Genomic DNA, 13,903 nt, shown 5'->3' with positions numbered 1-13,903 from the left:
CATCTTTAACCAATCCGGTTGTTGATCAGAATCATCCAACCAGCAGGTTATATTTTTAATATTAACCGCCCAATAATAAAATAAAAAGTTAGGTAAAGCAATTCCTCCATTAATTTTAGACTTACATAAGTGTCTTTTATTTATTCTATGAGTCTTGTAGTCCCAAATAAAATTAGTAACAATTGAATCAATTTAAAAAAAAAACTTTTTTGGAAGGTAGATCGGAATTGCTTGAAATAAGTATAGTAGCTGTGGAAGAAAGATCATCTTTATAGCATTACTACGACCAACTAATGATATAGGAAGTGTTTTCCAAAATTGGATATTTCTGTGTAATTTAGCAAGTAAAGGAGGAAAATTTGATTTAAATAAAGAAGTATATTTCCTAGTCACGTAAATTCCAAGATATTTAAACTTTTCATAGGCAATTTTAAAAGGAAATTGTTGAAGTATGGCCGGATTATGCTCCATTATTGGCATAATTTCACTTTTATACCAGTTAATTCTATAACCTGAAAATGAACCAAATTGAGTTATGAGATTTAATAAATTCGGAATGCTAATTTCTGGCTTTGTAATATATATTAATACATCATCCGCATATAAAGAAATTTTATTGGTTGTATGTTTAGTGTTGTAGCCATAAATATCTGAATTTGATCTAATACTCTCAGCAAGTGGTTCTATAATAAGGGCAAATAAAAGTGGTGATAGTGGACATCCTTGTCTACAACCCCTAGCTAAATGAAATTTAGATGACAGCATTTGATTGGTTAATATTCTAGCTGTTGGGGATGTATATAAAAGTTTCACCCATGCACAAAAATTTTCACCTAGTTGAAATTTTTCCATCACTGAGAAAAGATAGGACCATTCTACTTGATCAAATGCTTTTTCAGCATCTAGCGAGATGATTGCTAAATCTTCATTTAATAGTCTATTTGAATAAATTATATTAAACAAGCGTCTCAAGTTGAAAAATGAATATCGTTTGGCTATAAAGCCTGATTGATCGGGGTGTATCAATTTGTCTATAACTAGACTTAATCTCTGAGCTAAGATTTTCGCTAATATCTTCTGATCAGTATTTAATCCGTTAAAAAAATATTTAATACCATTCCAGAATTTGGACAATATAACTTGATAATTGGAGGAGATTTAAATTGTACATTAGATCCTTATTTGGATAGATCTTCAACTCAAAGGAAAACAAAATCCAAGTCGTGTGAATTATTAAACTCTTATATAAATAGTGCAAATATAAAAGATGTTTGGAGGATTGATAATCCTTCAGGCCGAGAGTATTCATTTTATTCACCTGTGCATAAAACTTATTCAAGAATTGATTATTTCTTGGTGGACTCCAAACTTATTCCTTATACGTATAATTCAAAATATCATAATATTATTATATCCGATCATGCCCCTTTAACATTTAGGGTAAAACTCCAAGGAGTAACGGGGAAACAGACTAATTGGAGATTTAATCCGCAAATCTTAAATGAAAAAGCATGTTATGACTATCTTAAATCGCAATTTGAGATTTTTTTTAACGCAAATGACCTTCCTGAAACACCTGCGTCCCTGCTTTGGGAAACATTTAAAGCGTTTATGAGAGGATGTATTATTGCTTTTCAAGCGTCTCAAAACAAGAAGAACCGAGCTGAACAGAATGACCTGGAAAGTCAGATAAGACAGTTAGACATAACAAATGCCATCGCTCCCTCTATTGAAATACATAATAAAATTGCAGTTCTCAAATATAAGTTAAATTATATCCTTTCAGCTCATATTTTAAGGCTTTTTCAATATACTAAACAAAAACATTTTGAATTTGGAGATAAACCACAGAAATTGCTAGCACGTCAACTCCGTAAATTAGAAGATGATTCTACAATTCATAAAATTAGATCAGAAAATGGAGATTTGCTTAAACTACCTAATGATATTAATCAGAGATTTTTGCAATTTTATCAGTCATTATATTCATCAAAAATAACAGATACTTCTGCGCAGATGCAAAAGTTTTTGCAGGAATGTAACCTTCCTGGTTTGAATGTGAGTGATAGAAATTTACTGGGCGCAGAAATAACTATGAAAGACGTTGAAGAGACTATTAGATCCATTAAAAATGGGAAGACTCCTGGCCCTGATGGTTTAAATAATGAATTTTATAAAAAATTCAGTGGTTTGATCTCTCCACGTTTGCAAACTGTATATAGTCACGCCTTTAAACAACAGAGATTGCCACAAACTCTGACTGAATCAACAATAATCCTCATTCCTAAAAAAGATAAGGATTCTGAAGACCCTGGTTCGTATAGGGCGATGAGAGATTTATTCAATAGATCTGCTCCCTCATAAATCTGACAATGATGGAGAGATTGGTAGCTTGACACCATCTTACTGAGCTCTCTATATTCTTCCTGTAATCCGTCTCGTCGTTGTTCAAGATCCAGCCCACTTTAGTGATGCCATCTGCTAATTTATAGGAATCCTTCATGTGGGTAATTGTATATTTCAATTGTATGCGTTTACGTGAAGATGTTAGCTGATTTACTGAGCTCCAAATTGACAACACTGTTGTAAGATCAATGTTATGTACTGACTGGCCTCACAATCTGTGGAATTCTCTGTATCTGTGGAATTCTCTGCCTCAGAAAGCAGTGGAGGCCAATTCTTTGAATGCATTCAAGAGAGAGCTTGATAGAGCTCTTAAGGATAGTGGAGTCAGGGGGTATGGGGAGAAGGCAGGAACGGGGTACTGATTGAGAATGATCAGCCATGATCACATTGAATGGCGGTGCTGGCTTGAAGGGCCGAATGGCCTACTCCTGCACCTATTGTCTATTGTCTAACCCACCTGCACTGCAGTCCATCCGTATATTGATGTTCATGGAGACACCATATTGGACCTTCTGAGGGCTTTTACTGCTCACATTTTTTCAAATACTTTTTATCCTGTCATCCATGACAAGCACTTAATGTTTTCTGTTGGCTCAGCTACATCCTCGGGGCTATGGGAGTGTAATGAAACTGCCAGCAATGATTCCCTATTGAATGGCAGCAGCCAACACAAACACTACTAACTATGTAATGTTCAACCATCAGAGAATTCAAAAGGAATGAACAAACGTAAAATGTGTTAATTGTTTCCAAACAAAAACATGGTTTCTTATTTGATGATTTGTTTCAAATCTAACTAATTCTGAGATGTGTTGTAATTGCTCCAGAGAAACTGTGCTTCAATGAGTCAACCGATTTTAAAAAAAAGTTCTGAAGAAGGATCCGGACCCAAAACGTCACCTATCCATGTTTACAAGTTCACAAGTTATAGGAGGAGAATTTGAGTCCACTCCGCCATTCAATCATGGCTGATCTCTGCCTCTAATCCCATTTTCCTGCCTTCTCCCCATCACCCTTGACACCCGTTCTAATCAAGAATTTGTCTATCTCTGCCTTAAAAATATCCACTGACTTGGCCTCCACAGCCCTCTATGGCAATGAGTTCCACAGATTAACTACCCTCTGACTAAAGAAATTCCTCCTCACCTCCTTTCTCCAAAGTGCCCTTTAATTCTGAGGCTATGACCTCTGGTCCTAGACTCTCCCACCAGTGGAAACACCCTTTCCACATCCACGCTATCTATGCCTTTCTACATTCTATGTTCTCCAGAGATACCGCTAAGTTGCCCCAGCACTTTGGTGCCTTTATTTTGTAACAGGTTTTCCCTCAGTGCAACATGCCAGGTAGGCTGTGCCTATAGCATATAACAATGCTGAAAATCAGAATTTTCCTTTTGTGTCTCACCAGCCACCTCTTGCCAACCCTCACTCAGAAGCATTGGTTCATCATTACATTCAATTGTATTCCCCTACTTTCCATTTCAAATTTCACTCAAAATTTATTTTTACAGAATCTCATAAATTCTTTCATAGTTTTTGCTAGCGGGGTTATTGTGACCATATTGTGCATGCTTGGGAATTTATGTTATATTGCACCAGGGAACAATTTTCAATGGGACTATCCTGGAATCCTCGTGACCAGAAGCAGCACTCTTTGAAGTGCCCTCCTTTGAAGATCCCAGTCCAGCAACAAAAGCTTGATATATATAGGTCTCCTACATTTCTCAAGCCTCCGAGTCTCTAGATCCTACACCCCTGCTTCAAGGATCCCCCCCCCCCCTCTCCCAGAAGACCCCAATCTCTGGACATCCCTGGGAAAGACCCCAATCTCTAGTATTGCACCACCCACATCCTCAGACCATGATTTCAGGTTCAATCCCAAGACCCAAACCTTAACCACTGGTGTCTTCACCAGCAACATCTCAGGAGAAAATAGAGAGGCACATGATACATGATTTGAGCATCTGCACTTGGTATCTTAGGAAATCTTGGTTATCTTTTATTCAGAATTTTAACCCAGCCAACACATATTTTGTTTCCTCTTGAGTATATTCCAGAGGGATATAACTCATTGGTTGTTAGAGGCAAAGATGACAGCTACTCTTTTTCTTCTTCTTTGTTTTCAGACAGCTGATACTGACATATCTGAACTGCTAATACTTCTTGCAATTTTGTTTTTTATTTCATATTTCCAGCATCTGCAGTTTTATCGTTTTGGATTTCTATAACAGGTTAACCATGTTGCTAAAGCAAAATTCGTCAGCACAGACTTTAAGGACAAAATATGTTGCAGGGGGGATGTTAAACTACATTGAATAATTGTTTCCACAGAGCTGGGCCCAGAGATAATGGAGCCAAAGCCAATGACAAAATTCCGGCTGTATATATATGATATGATATGATATGATATGATATGATCACATAGATCTATGGATTGACCCTCTAAAAACTGAGTGCTCTTTTTGGAACAGATATGCAAAATTGTGATTAGCTTGGTTGGGTATTCCAAATGATTCATTCTAGTAATATCATATCCAACGTAAATACACTACCCAGAAGTCACTAAATCTTCCACAACATGTCTACTGCCCAATGCTGCGATTTATTTGGAAATGAAACAGGAACAAATGATACTTTTGTCAACATTTGCCATTTTTTCTAATGCTCCAAAACTCACCACCTATTGACACAAGGGATGAGAGTAGATGACTCAGAAGAATGGGCCACTCTCACATTGAATGGATGGGATACGAGTTTGCACTTGCAGTTCCCAGACCCCTCTTGTACAAATCAACATTTTGTTTTCTTTTTGCAAGCATGAACAGCACGTCATGACTGCTCTCTGTTTTACTGCCCTTTGGAAAGAAATCAGGTCAGTATTTACTTAACTTCTTTCCTGGCAACAGAACCTTGGTCAAATCATCCCTTTTTGATCCCTCCTCCCACCTCTATTCTCAAAGTCTTCTGAAATCTGTGAACCCATCCAAGCCGAGCCATCAGAATCTTGGCAGGCTTCATTGACCATCTCTGTTTCCCATTATATGTGGAAATGGTGTATGAAATTGTAAATCCAAGCCATTTCCTTGAGTGATTACATCAGATTTCTCAACTCCACAGCCCTGTTTCATGTCCTTGTTTGCAACATCTTGGTCTGAGCCAGCCACTCACCAACGCATGTTTTTCCATCGGAGTGCAGGGCAAACTTCAGATGGCATCCACATTTCGGCCCTTGATCAGTGTCATCACACGTATGCTGGCAACCTCCGTTTCCATAGTTACACGTCACTAGAGAGAGAAAATACATTACCGCCTCAATAAATGCTGGAGGGTAACAGTGACTGAACCCCCGCCTGACAAATGTGTCAAAGAACATATTTTGAGATCCTTATCTAACCACAGCTGAAACTATCGTCTTTCATAGTTGAGAAGCAAACTATCTTGGGAATGTTTCTTTTGTTAGTTTATTTTGTTTGAAAAATGCTACTTGTTAGAGAAAAAAAAATGTGATCTAATCCAGAGCACATTTTCAATCAATTAAAAGAAAAACAATTCAAGTAGTTTTTGTAAGACATTTTCTTGGAACATTGAGCTCCTTGACAGCAACTCCATTCTTTGGAAAGTATTATCCGCATTCTCTCTGCGGATCAAAGCTAAATCAACACAAAGGCAAAACTCACAATCTAATAACGTTACTGCAGTTTTTAAAATTCCACATTTACCCTCTTCCTTATCATCTCTGCCTAAACTGTAATACATCCACAGGCCATCAGGACCAGCAAGGGTTGTATCTTTTCCCCACGTCAACCCAGAACTTTAAGGATCAAGACATTCCTCACCACCTTGTGGCATGGTACCACCCCAAGATTAACAAAACTTGATGCTTTTTCCTTCCAAGCATAATTTCAACAGTTCTTAATGCGTGGCTGGAATTAGGGATTTGACCATTTTTATTTTTCTTGTTGCAAAGGCACACTGAAATAAATCGGTGAAAAGGTTTAGTTTGAGGCTAAAGCCATGATGGACCTTTGGTACAATGCTTTGACCACCAGCTGTGGCATTGGAAGAGTTTTGAAGGCACTGCCTTTCATTTGCTGTCCCACACCAAGAAGGAGAAACTTGGTTTGTATTGGAACCGCAGAGAAAAATGTCTCAGGGAAAAGCAGTATGTCTTATCTTGTGGAATAGAGGCATATTCCTCTCATAAAACGGCTACAGATTGTGCCGTGTTCAAATTTGTGATCTCTGCAAAGTCCACAATGGAGGGGGATAAGAATCTTAAAATATTGATTGCCCCTTCATGGCCATAAAGTCTCTGAACTCCTCAATGTGCTTTTGAATTTGCACTGACCTCACACTTCTGCCCTCCCATTTCTCTTCTGCCTCACTATTGGATTAGAATTGTGTTTATACAAGTGAGTTTCACAGTGGGGCCAAGGTTGTGATTTGTTATTTCTGAGACAGATGGCTCTTGTCGGGTGAAACCCTGCAACATCTTGCTTTGCTCTGCCAATATGAATATAGTAATCCTAGATGTTAGGATCAAAGGACATGCTAGGAAGTGCCCGGTTACCATCATTTAGAAAAACACTCCTTTGCTCCCCTTCTTCCTCAATCCCCAATGACTGCCATTAATTAAGACTGTTGACTGTTTTGCAAAGTACAGATTGGCCACAGGGGGCAGATATTATCTTTGTAAATATCTACGAGATGACAGCATTTTTTAAATTTTAAATGAAAAGGAAAGAATGTATGGCAAATCTGTCACCATTATTTAAGGGCTGCAGAGTGGTGCAGCTGGTAGATTTGCTGCCTCGCAGCATCAAAGATCCCGGTTCGATCCTGACCGCGTGTGCTGTCTGTGAAGAATTTGCACATTTTCCTTATGATCACGTGGGTTTCCTCCGGATGCTGCGGTTTCCTCCCACATCCAAAAGACGTGCGGTTTTGTAGGTTAATTGGCTGCTATAAATTGCCTCGAGTGTGCAAGGAATGGATGCGAAAGTGGGAAAACATAGAACTAGTGTGAATGGGTGATCGATGGTCGGCGTGTTCTTGGTGGGCCAAAGGACCCAAGGCTCATGGTTCAATGTTGTATCACTAAATATCTACATAAATGAGAGGTTAAAGCCTAAAATGATTCTCTCTCTTATATTGCCTTTGGTTTTTGGCATGAACAGGATAACAGAGATTGGCCAATTTAACTAAGCGCTGGATGGAGGAGTCGTAGCGTTGTACCAACATTGTACCATCTTCTGCCCAAATATTTCCAGTATTTATTTTGGTACCCAATGTTGCCAGTTTTTGTTTTCTTTCCGTGATATCTTATTTGTTTAGTTTTACAACAGTGATGCCAAGCACCATTAAAAATGGGTGTTAGAAAACAATTATTTATGAACTGCGTACAAAACTCTGGTTAGTTGTTAATGTGGGAGCTTGTTCCTTTGGATTAGGAGCAGGCGTGGAGTGCCTCAAGCAATTCAAGGAGAATCAATATCTCAGCTCTATTTATATCCTTTTGATCCAGATCTGTTCCAGTCTTTAAAAATAAATAAATTTGAGGCTGTTTTGAAGATCTGGAAGAAAGCTTCACATCAAAAAAACCTTCTGATCTCACCATCTCTATTTTTTTTAAATGGAATCCTCTTGATTGGAATCCTTCTGGTTAAGTAATTTATTTCCATCCATGCTATTGAATCACCTCATTTAACCTTAAATGCAAAAATTGGAGGGGTGTACGTTATGTATTCTTTGCTCTTAAATCAATCCTTCCAAATCTGGTATCATTTGGTGCTTCTGCTGCTATCCTGTTCAACACTACGAACAAGTTCCTCTCCTTTTCCAAAGACCTTGAAAATTGGATCATTCAATATAACCCCATCAAACAGATGTTTATCTTTTCCAAAGGAATGTTATTATTTCCAATGCCAATTTTTTTCTCCTCTTCTGTTGCATTCAGCAAAAGTTCACTGATGAGTCTCACCAGAAGGTTCCAGGCAACTGAATGCCTGGAAGGATCATAACAAAGAATGTTCTTTGTCATGCTTCAACATTGGGACACATGAATTTTGAGTACAGTACAGGCTGGAATATAATAAATGTAAATTTTTGTTGAATATTTTTCATATTCCTCACTTCCCTCGTCCACTCACACTCTCATTTTTTAGACTCAATGCTCCTAGTTCCAATTCATTCCCAAGTCAAACCCACCCCTCTGCAACCTTCCAAGACCAACATCAAAATTGGGATCTAAAGCTGCAAATATCTACCATTTGGTCCATTGCTTGAACATTTTATCTCTATCATGACGCAGGTTGCAATTTCAAAGCCTTCTGTATTTTCTCAGGCGAGTAACAAAGATAAAAATCATACCACTCAGAGCTTCTGACTACCTTCCAATGAGGAAGTATCATTAATACTGCAATATAAATGTTACTGAGGAACAAGTAAATGGTTGAGACTTACACTTGCAGTCCCGCTGGTTCTTTGTGAGTTCAAACCCAGGCCTGCATTCACAGGCTATTCCTCCCTTTGTAGTTTCTCGGCAGATGTGAGCACATCCATGGTTTTTATTCATGCAGTTCATTCCTTCTGCAAAGAACCATAAATTAAAAAGAAAATCATCAGTGCATAATAAACAAATATAATGCAACATTGACATATATCTGGAGATTACATCTGAATATAAGCAAGATAAACATCTTAGTCTATTATCATTGATTGTAAAAATTATTAATTTTATTTCCAGTCCTTGTATGTTTTTCTAATCAGTGTTTTTTTAAACATTTGTTGCTCCTGAAGCCACCAAGTCTTATAGTAAAAAGTTACAAGTGGATCGCAGATACGTCACCTCTGGTGCCAGAATCGTGGTGACTCGATGTCTACTGCCTCAGAAGAAATCTACTTTTTTTACATGACAATGGATGCATTCTTTTACTTGCGTGTGATTGTGCTTATGTATAGTATGATTTTACTGGATTATATGCAAAACTAAGTATTCCACTGTATTTTGGTACATGTGACAATAAAGTTACTCAACCATACTTAGTTGCAAAACATCACAAGTGGGAAATCTTTATTTGTTTGCTTTGTTAGCAAATATAATTTTGTACATTTCGACACAAAATTCTGAAGTAACTCAGCGGGACAGGCAGCATCCCTGGAGAGAAGGAATAGGTGATGTTTCAGGTCTGAAGAAGGGTCTCGACCCGAAACATCACCCATTCCTTCTCTCTGCCTGTCCCGCTGAGTTACTCCAGCATTTTGTGTCTAGATTCGGTGTAAACCAGCATCTGCAGTTCCTTCCTACACATGCTGTACGTATGTATATCTCTGTGCATGTACAGTGCCCTCCATAATGTTTGAGACAAAGACCCATCATTTATTTTTTTGCCTCTGTACTCCACAATTTGAGATTTGTAATAGAAAAAAACACATGTGGTTAAAGTGCACATTGTCAGATTTTAATAATGGCAATTTTTATACATTTTGGTTTCACCATGTAGAAATTACAGCTGTGTTTATACATAGTCCTCCCATTTCAGGGCACCATAATGTTTGGGACACATGGCTTCACAGGTGTTTTTAATTGCCCAGGTGTGTTTAAATGCATCCTTAATGCAGATATAAGAGAGCTCTCAGCACTTAGTCTTTCCTCCAGTCTTTCCATCACCTTTGGAAACTTTTATTGCAAGACTGTTTCTCTGTCCTCCTCAAACCCAAGAGCTACATGTTCATTTACAGAAGAGATTTAATGGAAAACATTCAGGAGCTGGAAACATGAAAGCATTCTTCTCGATATCTGTCCCGTCCTCCAACTATCTTGTTCCATGCTATCCCTACACATTTTGGGTTCTGATATTAAACTCTGACACGTTTTGAAATGATAGGTGAAAGGATATATTATTGAACAAGAAGTATCCTGGAACCTAGAAATACCTAGTTCTCATATTTGCCTTGTTCTCCACTTTGGCCCCTGTCATGGCACAAAGGACATTCTAGGAATTTCTATTAATGAATATTTCATATTATCCTCTTATACTTTTAATCTGGTTAAGAATTGCGTTAACATTGGTACATTGCCATCTCCGTGCAAGTAAAATCAATGGGAATGAGGCAAGAAACTTGACATGAAAAGCATGAGAACAGTGAATTTCATATTTAAATCATGTATAATCGTATCTTTGGTGAAACATTACTCCTTTTGGGCCTCTGCAGTCGTAATTAAGGAGCAAAGTTCAATATGGCAAAGTAACTCCTTCAATTCTCACAAAGACAAAGGTACAATGACGTTTAGAAGGAGGAAAAGTAAAAAGCTCATGCATAGCATTGACATTACGGACAGCTATTTTTTTTCTTTGGAACTAAGTTAAAACATCTCCTTGCCAGAAAGGAAAAGATGTATAAAGGCATGATCATTGTTATTCCGATGATCTGGACATCCATTATAAGGACCAGTTTCGAATCTGCTCTTTGACATTTCCGGTAAAGAAACCACAAAATAAAGATTGGACAGTTTCTCGGTTTAATCCACTTAGGGAAGGCAGAATAACAAAAGAATAGCAGAGAACGTATGGCTCTCTTTAGAAGAAGAGCACACACAGAAGCATAGAACATGCAGCATAGAACATACAGCACGGTACAGCACAATGTCATGTCCTTCAACCCATGTTGCCTGTGCTGAACATGATGCCAAATTAAATTAATTTCTTTTGGTTGCCTGTGATCTATATCTCCCCATTCCCTGCTTATCTAAAAGCTCCTTTAATGCCACTATCATGTTTGCTTCCACCACCACCCCTGGCAGTGCGCTCCATGTGCCTTGCATTTTTTTGGTTTAGTTTAGAGATACAGCGCGGAAACAGGCCCTTCGGCCCACCAAGTCCGCGCCGACCAGCGGTCCACGCACATTAACACTATCCTACACACACTAGGGACAATTTTACACATACACCAAGCCAATTAACCTACATACCTGTACGTCTTTGGAGTGTGGGAGGAAACCGAAGATCTCGGAGAAAACCCACGCAGGTCACGGGGAGAACGTACAAACTCTGTACAGACAACACCCGTAGTCGGGGTCGAACCTGGGTCTCCGGTGATGCAAGTGCCGTAAGGCAGCAACTCTACCGCTGTGCCACCATTCTCTGCGTAAAAAACTTGCTTTGCACTCCTTTAAACTTTTGCCTCTGATTTTAAAGCCATGGCATCTAGTATTTGATATTTGCACCCTGGGATTAAAAGAGTCGCTGTCTACCTTATCTATCCCTCTCATAATGTTCTTAACTTTTATCAGCTCCCCCCTCAGCCTCGGATTCTCCAGAGAAAACAATCCAAGTTTGTTCAACCTCTAATCCAGGCAGCGTCCTGGTAAATCTCTTCTGCACTCTCTCCAAACCTTCCATATCATTCCTTTAATGGGGTGACCAAAAATTCACACTATACTCCACATGCAGCTTAACCTGTTATCTGTTTTATTGTCATCATTTAAGTGTCCAGCATGACTTACACTGACATATTGGTGTAACCCACCTTAAGCTGAAGCACAGAAACATACACACACAGAAAATAACATGCCAAGTGGAGTGAAAAGGCAGGAATTGTCTATTAACACCTATAAGTGATTCTGAATGGGGCATTGGTGGGCTTAAAATTATCATCCAAACTGCTTAATTCCAGCTCTTCAACGCTACCCATCAGCATTCAAAGACCTATAAGTGTTCTGTTCTAGGGTCCTAAGCAATATTAATTTTGAACAGTCCAAAACAAATCCTATCCCACCCTACTCTGCGTGCCACCACTGTTGTCCTGGGCTTGCTGATCATCACGAGGTCTCTGCCTGCTTACGTTTCAAGTTCCTTCCAATGCCTCAACCCTCCCCACCTCCATTATCTCTTTGAAGCCAGCATTTCTCCAATGTTCATCCTTTAGGTTTGTTCTTCACTTTTCATTCAACTTGCTTCTCTTTAAACTGCAAGGCATTCAGCCAATGTGCCCCTAAACTCTGGCACATTCAATGCAAGTCTTTGTGTTTTGTTTTTATCTCTCCCGTTTTCTCTCCTCCTTTTAGAAGTCTCTCAAAACCCATCAATGTCGCTTTCAGTCACCACCCTTCATCATTCTTCATCCATTTTAATATTTTCAACTGCTTACTATGTGCTTTAGAATGTTTTATTAATATTAAGGTGCTACACAAGAATCAATACTTTCTCAGCTCGATAGATACAGTAAAACCCTGTCAGTTGTGATTCCAGCAACATTGTCTTGTCTTCTTACCGTTTTTAAAGAATGAAATAAAATCTTAGTCTTAAAGAATTCTTCAGATAAACTTCAGCTTGATATACAAGCAGCTGGTATTGATCTTCCTCTGTGGACCCAGAGGGCCATTGCAATAAACATTGAAGACTTTATGCAATTTCTCAACCTCAGTGCATTTCTCTGGGTTATTGCTGGCATCTCCTGCTCTCCACTTATCCAAACATAGAGGCTTCAGAGGATACCATTAAAAAGGCAATCTCCAGAGCATGCTGTAATTTGATATTAATTCCCCTTTTTTTCATCCTGGTCAAAATGCAGACCTCAATCTTAGAAGCAACCGGTTATATTGAATGATGTGCAATTTATTTGACATTTTGAGAATCATGGCACAGAATGAGGCTATTCGGCCCATCTCTTTGCAAGAGTGTTCCAATTAATCTCTGTCCATGAGCAGCACTTCTCACTAACAACCTCCTCACTGTGCAACCTGGTAGCACCATAAAAGTCCATTCCTCTTTATTGCCCTCCAATAAATATGGTTTTTAGAGCTAAATTGGTGAGTTTAGAGGAAGTGATGTCCATGTTAAAGAAACAATTAATTGAGTATGTCTTAAAATGTTCATAAGATCATAAATGATGGGAGCAGAATTAGGCCATTCGGCCCATCATGTCTACGCCATTTAATCATGGCTGATCTATCTCTCCCTCATAACCCTATTCTCCTGCCTTCTCCCCATAATCTCTAACACCCCTGGTAATCAAAAATCTATCTATGGTAAAGAATGTCTGATCGTTCACCCAGATTGTTGGAAATCAATCATAGGCTGGAGGAATAAAAAGAAGAGCAGCTGGAGGTGCTCAGTGGTTTAGGCAGCATCTGATGAGGGAAATAGAGAACAGTGGCGATCGCAGAAGGTAGCAGATTCCAGCATCTGCAGTCTCAAGTGCTTCTAGTTTACTACTCGACTGTGAAGACTCTTCAAGGTGTGTCCTCTTTGAAGAAGAATCCATCCACTCTTCGATGGGAGTTCTTTGAAACCCTCTCTCACTGCTCCCTTCTGTAATTTCCATTGTTCTCTAACACTTTGTTTTTTAGCTCTTACCTCATCCCTCTCATCCCTCTCTACGCTAGCTACGTCCCCTCTACTCTTTCAATCTAGGTGTAGAGTCTCAATCCCAAACGTCAACTGTCCACTTCCCTCCCAGCAACATTACCAAAATTAAATCTCATACCAGCGCCACC

The 13,903-nt window shown here is 38.8% G+C and overlaps 1 protein-coding gene across 2 annotated transcripts in view; it reads right to left on the bottom strand.

Moving 5' to 3' along the window:
* Positions 1-13,903, bottom strand: part of LOC144605411 (signal peptide, CUB and EGF-like domain-containing protein 3) — a 252,372-nt gene that overhangs the window by 79,289 nt on the left and 159,180 nt on the right. Inside the window, exons 5-6 of one of the 2 annotated variants that reach the window (XM_078420626.1) lie at positions 8,869-8,994; positions 5,575-5,691 (exon numbers count right to left, since the gene is read on the bottom strand). In XM_078420626.1, the coding sequence (XP_078276752.1) occupies positions 5,575-5,691; positions 8,869-8,994 (243 nt within the window). The remainder of the gene's footprint in view (positions 1-5,574; positions 5,692-8,868; positions 8,995-13,903) is intronic. The other variant, XM_078420627.1, reaches the window with a different exon arrangement.

This window comes from Rhinoraja longicauda, chromosome 24 (genome assembly GCF_053455715.1).
Source record: "Rhinoraja longicauda isolate Sanriku21f chromosome 24, sRhiLon1.1, whole genome shotgun sequence".
Taxonomy (NCBI): domain Eukaryota; kingdom Metazoa; phylum Chordata; class Chondrichthyes; order Rajiformes; family Arhynchobatidae; genus Rhinoraja; species Rhinoraja longicauda.
Note: the sequence above shows the minus strand (reverse complement) of the source record. Positions and strands in the feature narration are given on the sequence as shown.